This window comes from Rhinatrema bivittatum, chromosome 17, assembly GCF_901001135.1.
Source record: "Rhinatrema bivittatum chromosome 17, aRhiBiv1.1, whole genome shotgun sequence".
Taxonomy (NCBI): domain Eukaryota; kingdom Metazoa; phylum Chordata; class Amphibia; order Gymnophiona; family Rhinatrematidae; genus Rhinatrema; species Rhinatrema bivittatum.
Window position 1 is genome coordinate 33,201,000 of NC_042631.1, and position 17,513 is coordinate 33,218,512.

General features: G+C 44.9%; 1 protein-coding gene across 1 annotated transcript in view; it reads left to right on the forward strand.

Moving 5' to 3' along the window:
• Positions 1-1,561: 1,561 nt before the first annotated feature.
• The window catches only part of MYRF (myelin regulatory factor), a 249,515-nt gene continuing 233,563 nt past the window's right edge, over positions 1,562-17,513 (forward strand). The window contains 1 exon segment of the mRNA XM_029582535.1: positions 1,562-1,927. Within this exon segment, the coding sequence (XP_029438395.1) occupies positions 1,882-1,927 (46 nt within the window). The 5' untranslated portion in view covers positions 1,562-1,881.

The following is a 17,513-nucleotide window of genomic DNA, read 5'->3' on the forward strand; positions in this document are numbered from 1 at the left end:
TTCGTTAGGCTCCTTTGTGTTTTTGCCTGATCGAGATCATGTTCTTCGCTTATTTTTTCGTACACGTGAAGTTTTATTTGAAGGGGAGAAGATCTGGATTTTTCCTGATCCGGAACGTAGAAGAAGGTTTCTGGTTATGCGAGCAGATGAGTTAGCCTTGTGGGCTCCTTGTGTTCGTAGATATCCATGTAAACGTATTGTGGTAATGAAAGCTAATAGATACGTTTTGTTCAACCCTACACAATTGAGGGACTTTGAGGCCAGATGTGCCGTTTGCCCTCAACCTACTTAAGATGAGGTTTATTTGACCGGGTAATGTTAATCAAGAATGCTGCCTTTTTTTTTTTTTTTTCCTTTTCTAATTTGATAGGTCTATTCGCCCTTAGACCTTTCTCTCCCCCTCGCATATCTATATTTACTATGAGGGGATTGCTGTGGTGTTTTCTTATTATCATTTGCTTGTATATTTTTTTTTATGGCTGCAATAGAACCTCTGTTTTTCCTTTGAAATGTGACTGTATTTGAAACATGTTAAACTTCAATAAAAATAAACTTTAAAAAAAAAAAAGAGAGAAATATGGGGGTAACATGCATGGTGCGGCAGATACTACCCTAAGAAGCTTGCTGGGCAGGCTGGATGGAGCATTTGGTCCTTTTCTGCCATCATTGCTGTTTCTATGCTACTAGGTAGGCTTTTATACCTAAGGTTCGGATCAGCTGTGCTAGTGGTCTAATGTAAATGTTGAAAAGTACTGGTGACAGTATGGATTCCACAGGTCAAGGCCCAGGGAGCAGATAAGTTATGTTAGCAAGGTCCTGCAAAGAAGTACCATTAAACTTCTTATGCATACCAGGTTTACCAGTTCATATCAGTTTAAGAACTGTGGCACAGCCTTCAGATACACTCAATAATACAGTCCGTACTTCCTGGCACTATGGGTTTGCATGGCCTTGTGCGCGGGGGTGGCAAGCTGAGCACTAACCCCTTTGGAAGTGGCTCACCATGAGTGGGCATTGCTACGTCTTGCAGGGTGCTGGTGCTCAAGATGGGTTTGCGCAAGTTAGGCTGGGCACCGTAAGCTAAACGGTGAACACAAAACAGAATGCATCTTACTGGATTATGCATTAAATATAAATAATAAAGGGATAGAAAAGCAGAGTAAATGTGTCAACAAATAATCTCTCCCAGTCTCCAAAGGGACAAAAAAAAAAAAAAAGGATGCATAAACAAAAGTAAAAGAAGCCGTTTAGAGACGATATGGCATGTACAGTACTCAGAAGAGGAATGTGTGTGTAAAGCAGGGTGCCAGCAGTCTGTGCACAGGGGGAAAAAAAAGCACTTCTCTACTAGGTTTCCCCTCTTACTATTATTTATATGGTCATTACTGCTAATAATAAATCCTAGATCCCTCCTCTCCCGGCCCAAAACAAGGCAGTTGGCCAAAGAGCCATCCCTGCTCACTGAAGGTGTCTGTTTGACTTCATGACAGCCATGACGTCATCAGACGAAGGGCAAGTCAGCCCAGGAGAAGGTGGGAAGAGACCTACAGAGAGAGAGAGAGACTGGCCAGGGGTGTAGGGGGCTGCGGAGAGGCAGAGAGAGAGAGAGGGTGCAAGGGGCTGGGAGAGCCAGATCAGACAGGTGCAGGGGCAGAAAAGAGAAACGCTCACATCCCGAGAGACAGGTGGAAGGGCAGGAGAGAGAGCGAGAGCGCGCAGAGACCGCTAGAGGGATGCGCGTGTAAAGGGCGCCGGCGGCAGCGCGCAGCTTTCGCCCGGGATCGCCGGCGGCTGTCCGATGCTGTCCTGAGGGTGGGGGGCAGCCGGCGGCCGATCCGCTTCATGGCAGCACCGAGCCGGCGCCTGTAGGGCGGGGGAGTCATGGAAGTGGTGGATGAGACGGAGGCACTGCAGCGCTTCTTCGAAGGTAAGAGCCGCACACTCCCGTCCTGCGTGCGGGACAGGGTGCACAGCGCGCGCGCGCGGAGGGGGGCTTAGCGCGAAGCATTGCACGGCATGTATGTACGGGACTGGACGGACAGATACGCGGGATCGAGTCCAATAAGGTGGCTTTTCGAGGAGCTGATTTATGTGGAAAGGGATTTGTTGTTGGGGGGGGGTGTCTTAGGTTTGTTGTAGTTAAATTCGGATCGTCTGCTCGCCGAAGAACCAAACGGGAGAGGGATGTGAGGTTCATTTCTGCTCAGTTTCCGCAGGTACACAAACATGTGGCTTCCAGCTCGGCTTTCCTTTTACTTCGCCCGCTTCCTTCCTGCAATCGCTCGCCTTGCTTGCAAAACGAATCCGTTTGCCGTGCCTCGGCTGCATTCATTGCCGTTGTTGTGGTTTTAGTGTGTGTGTGTGTCTCGAAATGCAGTGGCATTTTGTCTCTACGGGGTTCACGTACTGTGTCGGACTGACTATTTGCAGCATTCAGTAGATTATGATTATTTATTTCTCAGCGTCCCGGGAGCGTGGAATTTCTCATTTCTCATACCTGTTCCAATTTAAGCAAGCAGAAAGAGAGACAGAAAGGAAAATACGTAAAAAGCAAGAAACGGAGTGTGTGGGGAGGGAACAATGCGAACGTGAAGGAAGAAGCTGCAGAAAAGCAAAGTAAAAATTCTTGTTGCCTGCCCTGCTCTTCCTTTCAGAATCTTCACCTAAATGCAACTTGGCTTCTGTCTCTCTTAAGTACCAGCTAAGTGAGCTGTGCTCTTCATTCCTTATCCAGGGACTCTTGCCTGGTCTTTCCCCCTGGGTGAGGGGCTCCGGGGAGCCTCTTCTGCGCTCCGGACCTGCACCCGCAGCCTCACAAAAAGCCATCTCAGAGGGGAACCCTGGCCATCGCCTGTGCTGGTTGTGAAGCTGAAAGGTTTTGTGCAAACCCTCTGGCAAAGGAGCTAAAGTGAGGCAGAAGTTCTGGTAACCAGGAAGGTGTACGAAATGCGACGCGGAGCAGAAAAATGCGTGTGGGTCCCAGGGATACACAATAACGGGGGCAAAAGGGTTGGGAGGTTTCTCCATGGTTATTTGCAAACTGCTTCCCTGCCCCGGCTTCCTTCTGCATCGGAGGAGTGGGGTGAGGAGAAAAAGCTGCCTGGCACTGCCTAACACTTCCAACTGCAGCGTCTTCAGGGAAAGTCTTACCCCAGTCTGCAAATATTTGGGATCCCTTTCTCTCTCTCTCTAATTTATGAGAAACTGGATATGGAGAAGAATGTTCTGGGCAGATTAAAAGGGGGGGGGAGGGGGAAAAGAGAAGGAGGAGGGAGACAGAGTTTACCAAACCAATAAAACTTTATAGGATTTCTTTTTATGATGATATCAGGATGGGGGGGGGGGGGGGGGAGAAATTCCTTCAGGAAAACCAATCCAGGTGGCAAAAATGAAGCTGTGGAGATTTCACGCTGCACACATAGGATGAAAACCTGCCTTAGGGCAGCGGGCTCCTGAGTAGGGAGTGGAGGGGCAGTGCCGTGTGTGCAAATAGAAATCGACTTCCAAGTGAGGTACAGCAGTGAGTGGGTGTACCGAGAGAGGAAGAAATCCGTTTCCACTCTCCTAGCAGGTAGTGTCACAACTAGGCCTCTATACAAGGAGTGGAAGGGCCGTGCTTGTGTACAAATAGAAATCGACTTTCCTAAGTGAGGTACAGCAGTGCGTGTGTGTGTGTGCAGAGAGAATACTGAAATCTGTTTTCACGCTCCTAGCAGGTAGTGTCAGAACTAGGCCTGTATACAAGGAGTGGAAGGGCCGTGCTTGTGTGCAAATAGAAATCGACTTCCCTAAGTAAGGTACAGCAGTGCGAATGTGTGTGCGAATGTGTGTGCAGAGAGAATACTGAAATCCGTTTTCACGCTCTTAGAAGGTAGTGTCAGAACTAGGCCTGTATACGGGCGTGGAGGGGCAGTGCTTGTGTACAAATAGAAATCGCTTCCCTAAGAAAGGTACAGCAGTGCAAGAGTGTACTGAGAGAGGGAGAATACTGAAATCTGTTTTCACGCCCCTAACAGGGTCGGAAATAACCCTGTATACAAGAAGTGGAGGGGCAGTGCTGTGTGTGCAAATAGAAATCGACTTTCCTAAGTGAAGTTCAGCAGTGCGTGTGTGTGTGTGCAGAGAGAATACTGAAATCCGTTTTCACGCTCTTAGAAGGTAGTGTCAGAACTAGGCCTGTATACAAGGAGTGGAGGGGCAGTGCTGTGTGTGCAAATAGAAATCGACTTTTCTAAGTGAGGTACAACAGTGCGTGTGTGTGTGTGCAGAGAGAATACTGAAATCCGTTTTCATGCTCCTAGCAGGCAGTGTCAGAACTAGCCCTGTATACAAGGCTGGACAAAATGTTTTTTGCTTGAGGGCCATACTAATGGCCTTATCTGGATGAGGGGCCAGTGGAGATCTGATGGGGAGAAGGTGATGGCAGAGGTGCAGTGAAGGAAGGGAGTCCCTGCTGCAAATTCCAGCAGAGGCTTCTGTCCAGCCTGTGATGGCGACATCACCTCTGACCTATGGGTAGACATGACATGCTGACAGTGCTGTGAGCCGGCCAGAAAGTGGCCTACGGACCCTAGTCTAACCACCTCTAATATATAAATAACATTTCCGATTCTTTCTATGTTACTTCCTTGTTTCCATTCTTGTGACTGATTTTTCTCCTTTGATTCTTGTCACTGAGGATGGTGAGGGGAGGGGCAGAGGGAGAAGGTGTAACAAAAATAAATTAGCTTTCAGGGTAAACATTTAAAGTTAATACCTGCATTGTTTTTGCATTTAATCTGATTTCAAAGTCACATTTTCTGCCCTGCAAACCCTCTGATATACAATTTCATCCAGTATGATAGAATTTTAACTTTTGGATTCTATTTCTGCTCCCCACCCCCACACACACAAAATTAATTGATTTTCAAACTTTTCCCGTTAGCTTCAATGCCTGCACTGTGATTAGCGTGCAAAGAAAGTTCAATCTCCTATGTAAGCAAGAATTAGCTATTTGTCTCTCACACACATGATTTACCTCAAGATTTCTGTCGATTATAATAAAAGAGACAGTGACAGAAAACTGTGCTTTCTCAAGCTGACCTGCATATGCTAAAGGAGACCAGAAAGGGAAAGTGTCAGTTCATATTTCCTTCGTTAAATTCTACAGCAAAAAAAAAGTAAAAAAAAAAACAGTCTGATGACTTCAGCATGTCAACCATTGCTCATTACTATTTCCCGTTTCTCTTCTGAGAGGACAATGTACTAGATTTCTAGATCATCAGTCACCAGATCTTTGTTTCTAAGATACACTTCTATCTACATTTTGTTGATAGAATAGCACCTTTTGTTTCTCTTTTGAAGGGCTTCTCTCCGAGTTGGTTTGTCTTGCACATCATGACAGCAGCGAGCCTCACTTATTAGCCAGAGCAGGTTGAGTACGAGCTCAGTCTCTCCAGTTGACTGCTAGTGCTCTTGCTAGTGCATTCTGCTGCTCAGGTCAGCATCCTCCTAGCACTCCTAATGCATGGCAGTTAGCAAATGGGAGGCGAGTTTGGAAGTTCTTTCAATCAGGCCAGTGGCACCCAAACAATTAGGTCTCTTTCTGTATTTTTCTTCCACGTTGGGTCTCTGATTGCATCTGGTACTTGATGGTCTTCTCTCTTTCCATAGATAGTACAGAATATCAGCAATGCTCTTCTTGTGTTTCTCTCCATTACTACTGGGTCTGGTTTGCTCACGTTGAGCTTTTTATCAGTTAGTACATGAATGTCCTAAGTGACCTCAACGTCTGCATTCTCTACATTTAGGGTGCTGATCCCAGTGCTTTTCTGGTGCTGTGATATAGTGTTTACACAGTTTCCAGTGGATGAAACATGCCATCTTATTGTGACTTTTGGCATCAGGCCTTCTAACATCAACGCATTGCGTCCAGCCATGAGATGAATCTCCATTTGTCTGCTGTCCCATTTTCTTTCTATACTTGCTCTGTTTTGCCACTGACAATAGTGTGAACTCTCAGGGACAGTGCAAGACTATTTGGCACCCTATTTGGCACTCTAGGCAAAACTTTAATGGAACACAGTCAACATGGATTTACCCAAGGGAAGTCTTGCCTAACAAATCTGCTTCATTTTTTTGAAGGGGTGAATAAACATGTGGATAAAGGTGAACCGGTAGATATAGTGTATTTGGATTTTCAGAAGCCGTTTGACATGAGAGGCTTCTACGAAAACTAAAAAGTCATGGGATAGGAGGCGATGTCCTTTCGTGGATTACAAACTGGTTAAAAGACAGGAAACAGAGAGTAGGATTAAGTGGTCAATTTTCTCAGTGGAAAAGGGTAAACAGTGGAGTGCCTCAGGGATCTGTACTTGGACTGGTGCTTTTCAATATATATATAAATGATCTGGAAAGGAATACGACGAGTGAGGTTATCAAATTTGCGGATGATACAAAATTATTCAGAGTAGTTAAATCACAAGCAGACTGTGATACATTACAGGAGGACCTTGCAAGACTGGAAGATTGGGCATCCAAATGGCAGATGAAATTAAATGTGGACAAGTGCAAGGTGTTGCATATAGGGAAAAATTATCCTTGCTGTAGTTACATGATGTTAGGTTCTATATTAGGAGCTACCACCCAGGAAAAAGATCTAGGCATCATAGTGGATAATACTTAAAAATCGTTGGCTCAGTGTGCTGCAGCAGTCAAAAAAGCAAACAGAATGTTAGGAATTATTAGGAAGGGAATGGTTAATAAAACGGAAAATGCCATAATGCCTCTATATCGCTCCATGGTGAGACCACACCTTGAATAGTGTACAATTCTGGTTCCAACATCTCAAAAAAGATATAGTTGCGATGGAGAAGGTACAGAGAAGGGCAACCAAAATGATAAAGGGGATGGAACAGCTCCCCTATGAGGAAAGGCTGAAGAGGTTAGGGCTGTTCAGCTTGGAGAAGAGACGGCTGAGGGGGGATATGATAGAAGGCTTTACGATCATGAGAGGTCTTGAACGAGTAGATGTGACTCCGTTATTTACACTTTCGCATAATAGAAGGACTAGGGGGCATTCCATGAAGTTAGCAAGTAGTACATTTAAGACTAATCGGAGAAAATTCTTTTTCACTCAACGCATAATAAAGCTCTGGAATTTGTTGCCAGAGGATGTGGTTAGTGTAGTTGGGTTCAAAAAAGGCTTGGATAAGTTCTTGGAGGAGAAGTCCATTAACGGCTATTAATCAAGTTTACTTAGGGAATAGCCACTGCTATTAATTGCATCAGTAGCATGGGATCTTCTTAGTGTTTGGGTACTTGCCAGGTTCTTGTGGCCTGGTTTGGCCTCTGTTGGAAACAGGATGCTGGGCTTGATGGACCCTTGGTCTGACCCAGTATGGCAATTTCTTATGTTCTTATGTCCATCCCCCCCCCCCCCCCCAACTTAACTACTGTCGGCCGCTCCAGCGCAGAGCTCCCTCCTACTGGTGGCAGTGGATCCAGCACAGTGCTCCCTTCTTTGGTGGCTTTGGTTTTGGTTACAGTGCTACTCTGGACTTTATGCTGGCAGGAGTTTGCTACCCCCAAAATCTCAGCGCTCTAGGTGTTCGCCTTGTTTGTCTAATGGAAGTGCCGGCCCTGTGAGCTCTCACTCTCCAGCGACAACAGTAGGGAGCACAGGGTAGAAAGTCTGTGTGCCCGCTGCCCGCATCACTCCCTGGGAGCTCGGCACGTTTCTTAGATGCAGAAAAAACCAGCAGCTGCAGCGTTCCTCCTTCAGACCGTGGAAAGGAGGAAAAGCAGCACGCCGGTAGTTTTCCAGAGCATTCTTGTGAGGCACAAAGCCCTCTTCCCCCACAGACAGAGGGCAAATCCAGCACAGCGAAGAAATGGTTTCGGCTGCAGGCCCGGAGACGATGGCCTCAGCCCTGCTGAAGGGATAACCAGCAGCCCCTTGAAACATGGCTCAGCCACAGGGAGGGTGGGTCTCACTGGGGCTGGGGCTTACCTTCTCCATGCTGAGCTGGCAGTTTGCTTCCCCCGCACCTCTGAGGAAACTTTCCTGAGAGGAGCAATCTGACTCTTGAGCGTGTGTTTTCTGTGTCACCGCGAACTTTCATAAAGAAGTTGATGATTATTTCATTCTCTCTCTTAGACTGAAAAATAGGCTTCACCCAAGTGTTTTATGTATGCATGGTGGATTACATTGTTTATGTGCCCTTGCAGCCCATTTATCCGCTGAGATTAGGTACAAAGCAGGCCTTTTCTTAACATAGAGAGAGTGTGTGTTCTGGTGAGATCCAAGAGTGATGCTCTTTGAAGCCGCTCATCATCCCATCTATCATTATGTTCTTCCATAAAGTCAATAGCTTTCCACTAAATCCCTACAGTTTGTCCATATGTGTATATTATAGAACTGTGACATATCGAAAAGTGCTATTTGCTTTCCAGATGACTGCAAGCAGTTATGTAGTGAATCAGTGAATTTCTATTATTTACCTCTCTAGAAGGCAACTGCGTTGATATCCAGTTCCATTTCACTCAGTACTGAAATTGGACTGTTATCCTGGTTCCTAAAGAGTCCATTAATAATTACTTGGGAGCCTCTTATACAATAAGAAAGCATTAACTCATGCAAATATTCATATTACTGGTTTCATCTTCAAATAAGAGTACCGATTTCTCTAAGATGAGCAGGAGTGGAGGCCCAGAGATGTCATAGGGTAAACCTAGCACTGGCTCAGCCAGGCCAGATGGCATGGAGCCAGCTGGTAATCCTACTTTCAGCACCGAATTTAGCCGGATAAAAAGAGGTGGTGGTGACGACATTCTGGTGCATGATTACATTTTAAAAAGTGAGCACTGATAGCCAGCGCTAGCTGACTAAAGTTAACCTGGTAAGTCTGTTTGGATAAATTTCTTTCCTTAAAGTTAACCGGATAACTTTATCAGGGGGCGTTCAGCGGTACACTTAGCCGGTATTTTCCACTGAATATGTGGATAACCTTACCTTGATTACTTTCCTGCTCGCCAGATTGGTGAACACTGGACCTCTCAAATTCTTCTTCAGTGCACAGAGGGAGCAGCAGACATTTGTTTTGCTTGACTGTTGCTTATTCTCTGACTGATTTTCATTTGCAAAAATGACTGGTCTTTTCTACAAAATGTTGCTTTTAGTCCATGTGAAGTGATCTTAGCTCATCTAAGTTTACAGGTGCATGGCCAAGAGTAAGATAGCTTCACGGAATGTGAGAGGCCTGTATCACTGTATTAAGAGATGCAGGTTATTGTGGCCAACTTAAAAATAACAGGTGAAAGAGCTCCTTGACAAATTCATCTCCTATATGCTGGATAAGCAAAGTTATAAAAGGCATGAGTAGGACAAGAGCCTCCACCTCTTACAGCAAAAGGAGAAAGGGAGAACTATCCTTACAAAAATCTGCCATTTAATCTTGACAAGATATTTGTTGATATTGAGAAAATGGTATATTTTCTTGTACAGTGTTGTCAAATCCATGTCATAAGGCACAGGCTAATCTAGTCCTGGTTTTGCCCAATGCTACCCACAGCATATACAGACTTGTAATTTGGATTTCTTAAAAGAAAAGCAGAACTAAATTTCTATGCAGGCAATAGAGTCCAATTGAGACTGGCTTGGTCTGTCCCTTATAACATGGAATAATTAGCAACCTTAAGCAGGAGAGACATTAACACATATTTTTGGCAATATTCATAGAAACATAGAAACATGATGGCAGAAAAAGATCGTATGGTCCATATGATCTGCCCATCTGACCAATTAATTTAGCATTATAATTCCCATCACTTCCTTAGAGATCCCCTGTGTTTATCCCATGCTTTCTTGAATTCAGATACTGGTTTGTCTCTACCACCTCCACTGGGAGGCTGTTCTATGCATCCATCACCCGCTCTGTAAAGAAATATTTCCTTAGATTACTCCTGAGTCTACCACCTTTCAACCACATCACATGACCCCTTATTCTACAGCCTCCTTTCCATTGGAAAAGGGTCACCTTCTGTGCATGGAAGCCTTTGAGATATATGAGTTTTCTATCGTATCTCCCCATCTCACTTTTTCCTCTAGGGTATACATGTTAAGATCTTTAAGTATATCCCCATATGCTTTAGAAAGAAGACCTCTAACCATTTCAGTAGCCATCCTCTGGACCAACTCCATATCCTTTTGAAGGTGAAGTCTCCAGAATTGTACACAGTATTCCAAGTGAGGTCTCACCAGAGGCCTATACAAGGGCAATATCACCTCCCTTTTTCTGCTGATCATTCCTCTCCCTATGCAATCAAGCATCTTTCTGGCTTTTACTGTCGCTCTATCCATCTATTTGGCCACCTTAAGATCATCAGATGCAATTACCCCCAGATCCGGCTCTTCCTTTGTGCTTAGAAGAATTTCACCTCCAATATTGTATCTTTCCCTTAATTGCTCTGCATTTTTTATCATTAACTCTTAGCTGTCAGACCATTCCTCAAGTTTTGCTAGATCCCTCCTCCTGTTTTCCACTTCTTCCTGGCTGTCCTCCTTGTTACAGATTTTGATATCATCAGCAAAAAGACAAACCTTTCCCAACAACCCTTCCATTATGTTGCTTTTTGTTGAAAAGAACCAGTCCAAGGACTGATCCCTGAGACACACCGCTAGTAACAACCCTCTCTTCAGTGAAAACTGCATTTACCACTTCCCTTTGTCGCCTCCCACTCGGCCAGTTTCTAACCAAGTCAGTCATTCTAGGATCCATACGAAGAGCACACAATTTATTTATAACTCCTCTGTACGGAACCCTGTCAAAGGCCTTGCTGAAGTGCAAGCACACTATGGGGTAGATCTTAAAAGCCTTGCACGCGTAAATCCTCCCAGATTTACACGCGCAGGGCACTCGCGCACCGGCACGCCTATTTTGCATACGTCGCCGGAGCGCGCAAAGCCCTGGGACGCACGTAAGTCCCAGGGCTTCATAAAAGGGGCGGAAGGGGCGTGTCCGAGGGCATGTTGGCCAACCGGGGGTGTGTCCGGGGGCGTGTCCAGGGTCAGGAGGCGGTCCGAGGCGGGTCCGGGGGCGTGGCGACGGTTCGGGGGAGGGCCAGGAGGGTGGTCCCGAGTCCCCCGGCACTGCAGCCTGTGCCGGGGGATGCCGAGGCGGTGCGCACAAGTTACGCCTGCCTCAAGCAGGTGTAACTTGTACAGCAAAGGTAGGGGGGGATTTAGGTAGGGCTGGGGGGTGGGTTAGATAGGGGAAGGGAGGGGAAGGTGGGGGGATGCGGAAGGAAAGTTGCCTCTGAGGCCGCTCCGATTTCGGAGCGGCCTCGGAGGGAACGGAGGCAGGCTGCGTGGCTCGGCGCGCGCAGGCTGCCGATTTTGCGCAGCCTTTCGTGCGCCAACCCCGGATTTTATAAGATACGCGCGGCTACGTGCGTATCTTATAAAATCCGGCGTACTTTTGTTTGCGCCGGTTGCGCGTACTTTTTAAAGATCTACCTCTATGTCTAACGCTTTCCCTTGATCCAACTCTCTGGTTACCCAATCAAAGAAATTGATCAGATTAGTCTAAAAAGATTTACCTCCAGTAAAACCATGCTGCTTCGGATCTTGCAATCCATTGGATTCTAAAAATTGCACCGTCCTCTGATTTAGCAGCAATTCCATTAGTTTGCTCACCACAGAGGTCAGACTAACTGGCCTGTAGTTCCCAACCTCCCTCTTACCTCCATCCTTATGTACCACCAACTCATAATCTGAACGTTGAAACCCTAATTACTAATGCATTTAATCACTCTTCTTATTGATGGAAATTTTAATTCTACCTTGGACCTTTTATGAGTGGATCCCTAGTACTGGTTCTTCCCTGCTCATAAGAATATAAGGAGAAATGTCCTCATCCAGTTGTATGTTGACTGCTGCTTGTGAAATAAGCTTCACGCCCCTCCTCTACTATTCTGTTTCCCAAATAATCTAGAAAATATTTACAAAGTTTTTGAAGAAAGGAACAAATAAATAAGCTAGCATTGGTTTTTTTTACAGTTAAGAGTGGTCATTGTTTAAGAAACCAACGGAATAGAAACACAAACAGGGGAAAGAAGATCTAGTTTGCTGCAGAAATATAAACAAAGTTGGGGGAAAGAAGTCATAACATAGAGATCTTGGCTAACCAGCATGGCTATGCATGTATTGAAGCTAATTGTATCAGTCTCATCCCCTTCTCTGGGCTGACCTGAGTCACAGTTTCTCTCAGTCAAGGTTTAAAAAGTCAAATTCCACTAGTTCCCTTTGAATGTGTAATATACTGAGTCACAGTGCGGGGCCTGCAGGCCTGGATTTACACATAAGATTACTAGGCCTTTGTCTAGGGTGACCACATTTTAGAGTGGCCAAGTTTCTGCCCCACCTCCTCCCATGGACCTTCAATTCCACCATGGTCCTCTAAACCCTTCCCTCCCAGTGTTACTGCTACCCCCAAGACCATAGGGCTCCACTCTAGCAACAATTTTATTGTAACCCACCCAGATGTTGTTTGATGGTGTGAGAAATCACCTCTTTAGGTTTTACCTTTCTTCTACGATATCCTTGTCAATGTGAAATTAAGAAAGGGGATCATATATATATTTTCCATCAGTTAGATCAATTACAACAGTTTGTAGATGCCCAATCACTTGCTACTTCCTCCCCATTGCCCCAAAATGAGTAGCCTAGATTTGGGAGTCATATAAATACCAGTTGGTATTGCTATGTTAAGCTTTGTGTTTTTATTAATTTTCCTTAAATATCTCCTTACTTGATTACAGTATCTTGACAATGCCCTAATTTTCTTCTTGAAATGAAAGATGTTTAATTCATTTTGTCTTATTTTGCTTAATGAATGGAAATCTATGATACAAGTATTAATCTTTTCAAAAATTTGTAAATTCAAAATGATAAATAAAGATTAAAAAAAAATTATAAATCAAATAAATAAATATCATCAGGTTACAGTGAGTGCGGGGACTAAGTCAACCCAAGCTCACAGATTTTGCCCCCTCTGGCCTTCTATGTGGGAAGTTGGGCCTGTGAACGCAAGCTGACTTAGTCCCCGCACTCACTGCAGTCTTATGATGCCATTGCTGGAAGACAGCCTGTGAAGTCCAGGGAGGGGGCAGCAGCGGCACCAGGAGGGAAGGGTTAAAGAGTGGGATGACCAAGAGATATCATTCAAGATTCATTGACGCAGGCAAAATCAACATCTATATTTACTTAAAGTAACATTAACGCTTGACATTTGCTGTAATAAAAGTCAATGAAAGTATAGTTGTATATAGTGATGGTCTCAATAAGGCTGTTTTGACAGGAATTTACTTTCTATGGTCCCTCCCCCTGCCACACTGTCATGGTAGAACCTGAACTTGGAAATTAAACAGGTTAGGTCTGGCTAATAGCTGGATGGGGTACCACCAGGAAAAACCAGGTGCTGTTGACTGCAATGGTTAACCACTGCAATAGACTGCCAAGAATGTCACAGCTACTGTAGTAGGGTTGTGATTGCTTAAGTCTGTAACAGAGAAGATATTTACCACCACCACCACTACTTACAATGGAAGAATTATGATTCCTTGTTGAACAGGTTTATGACATCAGAGGATCCCAATACTGATATGTATGATATCATGCACTCATCACATCATCAGAATAATGAACAGCAAAACAGCTTTGAGTGTGCTTTATGGCCTCAGAATGTACTCCTGAGTCACTGAAATTTTTTAAATAAGTATCTTACAAATAGTCAACATTACACATATAGTATGTTAATACACTTTCAAGATTATGTATGAGAATGTAGAGCTGAAGAGAACTTGTAAAGCTGTTTTCTGGGTACTTTGGTTGGAGAAAGTCATGATGCATTCATTTTAATGATGATATACAGTACATGATGTTGTGAGCATGGACCCTTGGGCTGAGGTGGAGTTGACGCTACCTTTGGGTCCCTACCATCGGCAGGCGGATCCACACAGGGCAGAGGCCCAACTGGAGCTTTACCTTTAACAGCCCATGTTCCCCTCAGGTTGAGCCATTGAGTACTAGGGCTAGTGGGTCTTAGGTAGGGGCTTCTGCTTGTGGCGAGATCTATGGATGTAGCAGGGTTGGAACAGGAGAAGGCAAAGCGTATCCGGTGGCAGACTATAGTCAAAGTCAACAGCTGTTGGGCAGGTCCAAGAGTCAGGCTGAGGTCAACCTCGAGTATCCGTCTGAAGGGAAAAGGAGGGTTGGATAGGCAGGGCAGGCAGGCAAGGAGCAGAACAAGGAAGAGAAGAACTGAAGAGACAACCACAAGTAGACAAGGACCAGCAAGGCTAGAGACGAAGATGAAGGCCACCAGAGCTGAAGACAAGGACAAAGACAGACGCTGGGTGGTAGGGAACCTGTTGCCAAGGCAAGGACTGAAGGCAGGCATGGGCTTCTTATAGGCCAGAACTCCTGACATTATTCTCAGGGGCTGCAGGGCTTTTCCCGCTGTGGTCCCTTTAAATCTTTGAGTGACGTTCTTGCGCTTTAGGAAGCTAGCAAGGAAAGGGTACAGGAGTGGCGGTGTCTAGCCATGTATGAGAAAGCGAGCCTTGGCAGCATCAGCTGGGGTTAGCTCAGGCCTGGGGCTGGAAGCAAGAGCGGCAGTCCACGGGAGCAGCCCGGGGACCACTGACTGCAACACATGATAACTATCTAGGGCTTCGGTTTTTAGGTTCTAAGAGATAAACATTGATAAAACACTCTCACTGCCACAAACAAAAAAAGGGTTTAAATTGGATAAACACCATAAAAGCACCACTTCCTCTAATACTCTCTTATCTTCCCTCCGTTTGCCTTCCTTGCACCCTCCATCCTGTTTTTTTGTGGCTTTGGCAATGCCTCAGCTGCACAAGATCTTAGCAGCCGGTGGGACTCCAGTCTCCTGCTCCTCCTGTTGGATATATGTCACTTATATATCACTGCAGTAGAAGCCGATTGGAACAGCAGTGATTTAGTGTTTATACAATTTTAATGATTTAGAATAATACAGAATTATAAGAGACTACCTGTGTGCACAGGGAGGGTGATTTTCAAAAGATATTTACCGAGGTAAAAGACTCTTCATCTAGGTAATTGGCTCTCTAAAAATCACTCACTCAGCGCACAGATGTGTGCTCAGGTTTGCTTTAACCACAGGAAAGAGAAGACGGGTTCAGGGTGGACTCAGGTTGGGGGAAGCCATGACGTGAGGATTTCCATTATCAAAACTGTGCACGGCATTTTTGCAGGGAAAATGCACTTGCAGAGAAAGCAGGTGACAATCTCTGTGGGGCACTTTTTCCTGGGTCATTTTCAAAGGGAAGGACTTTGAAAATTGCTGCAGAGTCCCTCAGGAAAAACTAGCGGTGGACTTTGCAGCTGCTCGTGGTGATTGCCCGCCACGGGTGGTCGGACACTTTCTGAAGCCATCACAGAACAGGCCAAGCCCGTAAGAGGGGATTTGGCAAAGCTTTGTTCCAAACACTGGGAGAGTTCCATTGATCAGTCTGGAGCAAATTTCACACCGGAGCAAACATTTTATACGCTCCTCGTCAAGGTTTTTCCCACACCTCAGGTCCGGGAGTACTTTAGCCAGACATCCTTTTTCTTTTCCTTTTGGCCCATCAATTTTCTGCTGGGTTTTTTTTTTTTTCAGGCTTCCAGCCCAGTCAGAACTGGCACCCATTAGGCTACACAACTACACAAGGTTTTTTTTCCCCCTTCCAACTCAGCCTGACCCCAAAGCAATAGCCCTTGGCCAGGGACCACAAACCACAGCAGCCCTGCTGAACCTGGCCAACATTGAGGCCACTAGGTGCTGTCACCGAGCAGTAGCTGAGACTCCCTCACACCAGGGGCTGTGAACGCCGCCTCCACTGCATCCCCAGACCCAGTCAGCCTGGTGAGCAGAAATCTGGCCTGGGATTCATACCCGGCTCCTCCTCATGGAAGTGTGCAGCATTTGCCCTCAAGCCATAAGACGTGTCCGAGAAAATAATGAGTTACATGGTCGAAAGAGCTATGGGGTTACATTTCAACCTGTCCCCCTGGGGACAAAGATCGCACACACTTTGTTCCCGTGGCAAGTTTGAAAGTGAAAGTACACACTGTCACATGCTCCATTTTTTTTCTGCAGGGCAATTTTTGCTGGGAAAAGTACGCACAAAGATGTGAAAAGGCACGCAGACTCCCCCCCCCCCCCCACTCGACCTAAATGTGTCTCTCATTGTGACTGGAAGTAGGCACATTGTAGAACAGGGCATGGACTTTCAGCCTCATTGAGGGAGAATGCTTTTAAATCAATATACATTGAATAACCAACAAGAAAGTCACAAACTATTACATTCCAGCCATAGAATCACAATCAAAGGAAGAATGAGATAGCAGACCTATTAGCTAGTTTGTGAAAAGGTTCAGCAAACAAAAAGGGAGAGGGATGCATAATAAGAAAAAATGTGCAAGAACAATTCAGCCATGGCCTTAGCACTGCATTACATAATATAATGAGGGAGCCTGGTTATCAAACGACTGATTTTTTTATTTATTTATTTTTAATCTATTCAAAAGTATTGCATCAGGATAAACTTGAAAAAGAAGCTTATACTCATAAAAAAAAAGAGATAAAGGAAGGGAAAAAAAGCCCAAAAGAAGCAAATTATGCAAGAGCAACCAATAGTCCACTAAACAGCGGCAGATGCAAAGAAAAGGCCAAGGAGGAAATCTAAAGTTAACAGTAAGCCAAAGTCCCCGTGAATACGTACTGTGTACCTTTAGAAATAATCCCTTCCAACCTCCTCTATTACTGAAACCATTCGGACCACCCCCATCTTATTTTTGCATCAAGAAAACACTGCAACTGAATGGGTTCAAAGAGGCTATAAGATGAATTCTGTTTAACCAAACATTGCAAGGATAGTGAATAATGAAACATGCTCCTACAGATAACACGTTCTGTGGCATCTCCAGAAATTCCTTTCTACGTGTCTGAGTTTTCTTGGATACGTCGGGAGAAAACCCAGACCTTCCCACCCAGAAATATGGTTTTCTTGACCGCGGAAATCCAAACACATTCTAGAGTCCTTAACCTCCAATAAGGTTGCTCTTCTGCATTCACCCTCAAGAGATAGTTCCAACAAAGTGATCAGGTCGAAACGGTCCAAGGATTCCTCCCCTTCGTGTTATTCTTCCTTCTGGCCCTTCGATCTTTTGCTTCCAGGTAGAAAAAAATATCTTACTGAGAGGGGAATAGCGCTCTCAGGGACTTTCAAAATACAGGTCCAAAGGAGACAGAGTGATCACGTTAGGAAAATCAATCAATCTCAAATTGAAGTGTCTTGAAAAGTTTTTTTTACAGATTTTACAATTTCCTATTATTTTATTTAACAAATTTACATATCACATACCAGTTAAAAAAAACAATCAAAGCAGTTTACAATAAGACATTCATAATATTTATAAAACACAAACATAAAAATCCCACATT